We start from the raw sequence: 4,450 nt of genomic DNA on the forward strand, positions 1-4,450 counted from the left end.
TTGAGATATTTATGTATGTGATTCATTTGAATGTTTTAAAAGTATACTGAAAATGATTAATTAAATTTACATAAGCTTACCCTTATTTTCCTGTCATGTCTATGTTTGCTGTTCGGTCTTAACCGTTTGGTTGTTCTCTTCACTGCAATGATCATCCATTTGGATGTGAATAGAGGGTGACCGCGAAGAATCTTTGGAGGAAGCCTTGCAAACCGTTCGGCCTGAAGACATTGTAGGACCATCCGGTCAATAGCTTTTAGATAGTTTTACTTGATTGTAGAACCGTTCGGTTTAGTTAGCCTTTTGTATAACTGTTCAGTTTAAATACCTCTTTTGTTGTACCGTTCGGTCTTAGCCTGTACTTTGTATTTAGACTCCTATCTTTCTGTATAGTTTTAAATTCTATGATATTTCTTATTCCTCATCCACCTAATGCTTATCTCCTACTGTTCTTTATTATTATTTATGTTAGCTCCTAGAATGAATCATAACTTTTGTTATGAATTTATTGGGATGTTACATTAATGATATCAAAGCAATTTTATCCTTAGAGTACTTGTAGGTTATGAGTATACTATGCTTGTGCTGTGTACTCAACCGTTTGGTTAGATCTTATTCTAAACTCCTCCAATAAACTGATGGACCTTTCTTTTTGTTGAAAGCAGAAGATTGCTCCAAGACCTCCTCCTCAGCCTGTCGATCGGGATTCACCCAGCAACAACACCCCATTGTTGGAATCAATTATAACAGCTCTTCAACAACAGAACGCCACTTTGAATCAGCAGAACATTGTTGCTTTGCAATGCTTGGAGGCTGCACGGGTATCAGCTGAGAATACTCAAAGGCAGATGATGGAGATGATGACGAGCGGCATGCAATCTGGGAGACCGTTCAGTTCTGCAGAGACTGCACAAATCGAATGGAGCTTGGAGTGTTTTCTCAACACCGTTCGACAAATTTGATGGAAAGTACAGTGCTGACGAAGCTGATCACTGGTTAAGGGATATGGAGAAGATCTATAATGCCAAGAGATGCCCTAATGAGAATAGGTTGGCATACATAGAGTATCAACTGAATGGTGAGGCAAGTCATTGGTGGAGTGCTATGCGGATGCTGTTGGAAGACGAGCACACTCCCATTACATGGGAGATATTTAAAGACAAGTTTTATGCAGAATACTTCCCGAATAGCTTTCGGTTTGCTAAGGAAGTGGAATTCCTCAAGCTGGTACAAGGAGGAATGATCGTGGCTGAGTACATCGATCAGTTCAAGCATCTCGTTCGGTTTTATACAATAAGGATCAATGAAGAGTGGCAATGTAGGAAATATGATAATGGACTTAAACCAGATCTCAAGGTGATTCTTTCTAGTTTATGCATCAAGTCCCTTCTAGCTTTGGTTGAAAGAGCTAAAGTATTGGAACGTAACCTGTTAGAAGCCGAATGACATAAGAAGCAGCAACAAGCCGTCCGAGGACCAACACCATCCACGAGTGGTCTCGGTGTAAGGAGGACACCTTACTCTCGGCCTCTTTCATCAGGATCTGGTTCCTCTTCACAAGCATCTGTATCGACCGATCGGTTAGGGCAGCAAGGCTCAGTCTCGTGTTTCAACTGTGGAGGACCACACTACAGGTCTGCATGCCCTCAACTAGGGAGATCCAAATATTGCTCTTGGTGTGGAAGGAATGGACACTCTGATACCGAGTGTAATATGGGAGGACGAGGAGTCATGAGACCCCTAGTTGCTGGCAGAATTCCTCAGAGGAGTGATAGACGGGCACAAATAGTAGGCCGAGTGTATGCACTAACGGGAGTTGAAGCAGCTAGTTCAGGCAAACCTTGTTTCCTTACCTCTTCAAAGCTTATAAATAATTTTAGGATTGGATTAGTTAGCTACCAATCACTTTCTTGTTGATTGCGGAAAGAAGAAATTTATTTTTCTAAGCCAAGAAAAGAAGCTGTCGTTAACGCTCGGTTAAGTCTGAGAAGATATCATTGAAGGTGTCTTAGGAAACTGTTCGGTCTACGAAGACCTTATGATCGAACATTCTTTTTTGGTTACCGCTCGGTCCGGTAAAACTCAATTTTTGTCTTTGAACATGAATATGCTTCATTGCACTCTACTCATGTTGGTATCTTCTATAAATGCATTTATATCATGTTAGTTTAATTATGTTAGTTTAATTGTGACTAAACGTTCTTTTAATTGTTACCGTTCGGTCATTACTACTAAAACTCACATTTTAACCTGACTACACTTATTCGACCTTTGGCTAAAATCATCTTTCTGTTCATATAGTACCTTGTTCCTCTAATAGGTTCGTTCTTTCTTCAAATTCATGAGGTGATAACTAGATTTTCTCTTTCCTCACCTATGAGCATGGTGGCACCTAACTCAATAAGATTTTTGGAGTTAATAATCACAAACCTTGTCCTCAAGGTTCGAACAATAAAACTTGAGGAAATTCTGATGTGGTCGTATCATAGAGAGAATTAGGAGGTGAAAACTCCTCCTCTACTATCTTTCATTCTCTCTCCTCCCTTTCCATTGACTCAATACCGTTAAGTTTTGAACTATAATAGTCAATAACGTTCGGTTATTTTTCTTCCACTAATCATTGTCGTTCGTATTCTTTCTATAACGAGCGCTTGTTTGCTTAACTGTCCTTAGAAGATTGATTTAAAGTTTTATAAATGTTAAATCTTGTATTTGTAAGATGAATTGGAAGTCAGTAAGAATACGAAAGTTCTATCTGAGTCTCCGCTGTTTTCCTCTATCTTGCCCTTTTATCGTTCGGGGTATAGGACTTAGCCATTCGGTTGATATCCTTGACATCTCAAACCAGTTGGGTTGCCGTTCGGTTCGTTGGTTAGACCTTCGGTCTGTGTTCAGCCTTTTTTTTTCTGTGACCGTTCGGTCATTCTGTATGTTCAAGAATTCACTACCACAAATATTCATACCACTTCCTTTTCGGGTTTTCTGTTTCTCGGTTTCCAAATCGAACCCAACAACTTACTAAACGGTTTAGTCTTTTAACATAAACCGTTAGCAAACTTTCCACCATTTTCATAATCTTCTAAACAGACTTGTGACCAATATTAACTCTCCACCGTTCGGCATTTACCTTACCTTTCGGTCACGTTTTCAGTATACGGTGGTTTCCCTTGTTTAAACAATTTTCATTCGGGTTTTTAACTTCAAAATTTTCAATTTAAAATCTTCAGCCTTCATTACTGATGGGTCATTCATTTCAAAAATTCTAAGTTGTCCACCTGATTCCTTTAAAGATCGTTCGGCAGTTACCCAACCATATCGTTCGGTCTAAGTGCAACTGATCAACATTATGAAAGACCACCCTAAACAACCCCAAAGAATTTCATCCATTGTTAAAGTACTTGGCCCAAATCCAAAGTGTTCAATTCATAGTAGAGTTATTTCGTTGTCCCAATCATATAGTCACGCTTTTAGTAGAAAGGTATTCTGACCTTTTGGCCTTAATCCTTGGGTAAGGTTAGTCTTACCGTTCGGTCGGCCCAAGTCGTGTGTGCTCGGCCAAAAACTACTAATTGTTAGTGATGTGTGCACAGATGACTCTACTTGGAAATTTTGAAAGGAGGTTATGAAGGAGTCCTATCCTCATTATCCTCAAGTAAGTCCTAATTTTCGAGGACGAAAATTTTTATTTGTTGGGGGGAATGTCACACTCCATTAAATTCCCCACTTTAGTGGAAGACACGTGTCACGCCCCTTTTGATTTCCCTAGGTTAGTGGAGGACCAACTGTCAGTGCATTTAATTTCCCCACCTTTAAGAACCGCGCAACAACAGGGAAGATGGGCTTCTGCAGGAAGTGGAAACAAGTGCCAGCGCACGGAGTACAAAACACTTTAGTGGGAACCAGATGGCACGACCATTGAGTTTCCCCATGAAAGTGGGAGGCAGAAAGGGCAACTGCATTTAACTCTCCACCTTAGGGAACCGTGTGGAAGTAGAGGGAATGAGAGCTTCTAGAAAGTGGAAGACAAGTGGCAGGTAAAGAGTAGACCGAGCGTCCTTTTTGGAGGCAATATTTAAATTGGGATTTTGAAAATTGGTGCCACTTCTGCATGCAACCCTTCTCCTTCCTCAAACTCAATTCTAGAAACCACCATTTTCTCCTCCTTCTCTCTAGAAACTTCAAACTTTTCTCTAGATTTCTAACCATTTCCCCTCCTCCGATCACCAACTTCCTTTTAGATTAAATCTTCCCGGCGACGAGACCTTCCATTTGCACCGATCAGAATCTTGTTTGGTGCACTTTGGAATCTTGAAGCCTTAGAAGTAATGTCTTCAAAGACTTAGAAGAAATAACTGGAGTTAGAGGTAAGGGAAGCTTATAAATTTAATTATGATGATTTTTGTATGCATGATATTATGAGTATATGATTGATGATTGTATGATTTGAAAT

The 4,450-nt window shown here is 39.9% G+C and overlaps 1 protein-coding gene across 1 annotated transcript; it reads left to right on the plus strand.

Annotated features, from left to right (window-relative positions):
• The first annotated feature begins 1,005 nt into the window (after positions 1–1,005).
• Positions 1,006–1,446, plus strand: LOC106773462. The gene has a single exon (XM_014660153.1). It carries the CDS (start codon positions 1,006–1,008, stop codon positions 1,444–1,446), a length of 441 nt encoding a protein of 146 aa, XP_014515639.1.
• Positions 1,447–4,450: the final 3,004 nt, after the last annotated feature.

This window comes from Vigna radiata, chromosome 9 (assembly GCF_000741045.1).
Source record: "Vigna radiata var. radiata cultivar VC1973A chromosome 9, Vradiata_ver6, whole genome shotgun sequence".
In the NCBI taxonomy this organism is placed as follows: domain Eukaryota; kingdom Viridiplantae; phylum Streptophyta; class Magnoliopsida; order Fabales; family Fabaceae; genus Vigna; species Vigna radiata.

Bases quoted from the DNA above. Each gene is read 5' to 3' on its own strand.
- LOC106773462 (XM_014660153.1), top strand. From the start codon at position 1,006: ATGGAGAAGATCTATAATGCCAAGAGATGCCCTAATGAGAATAGGTTG.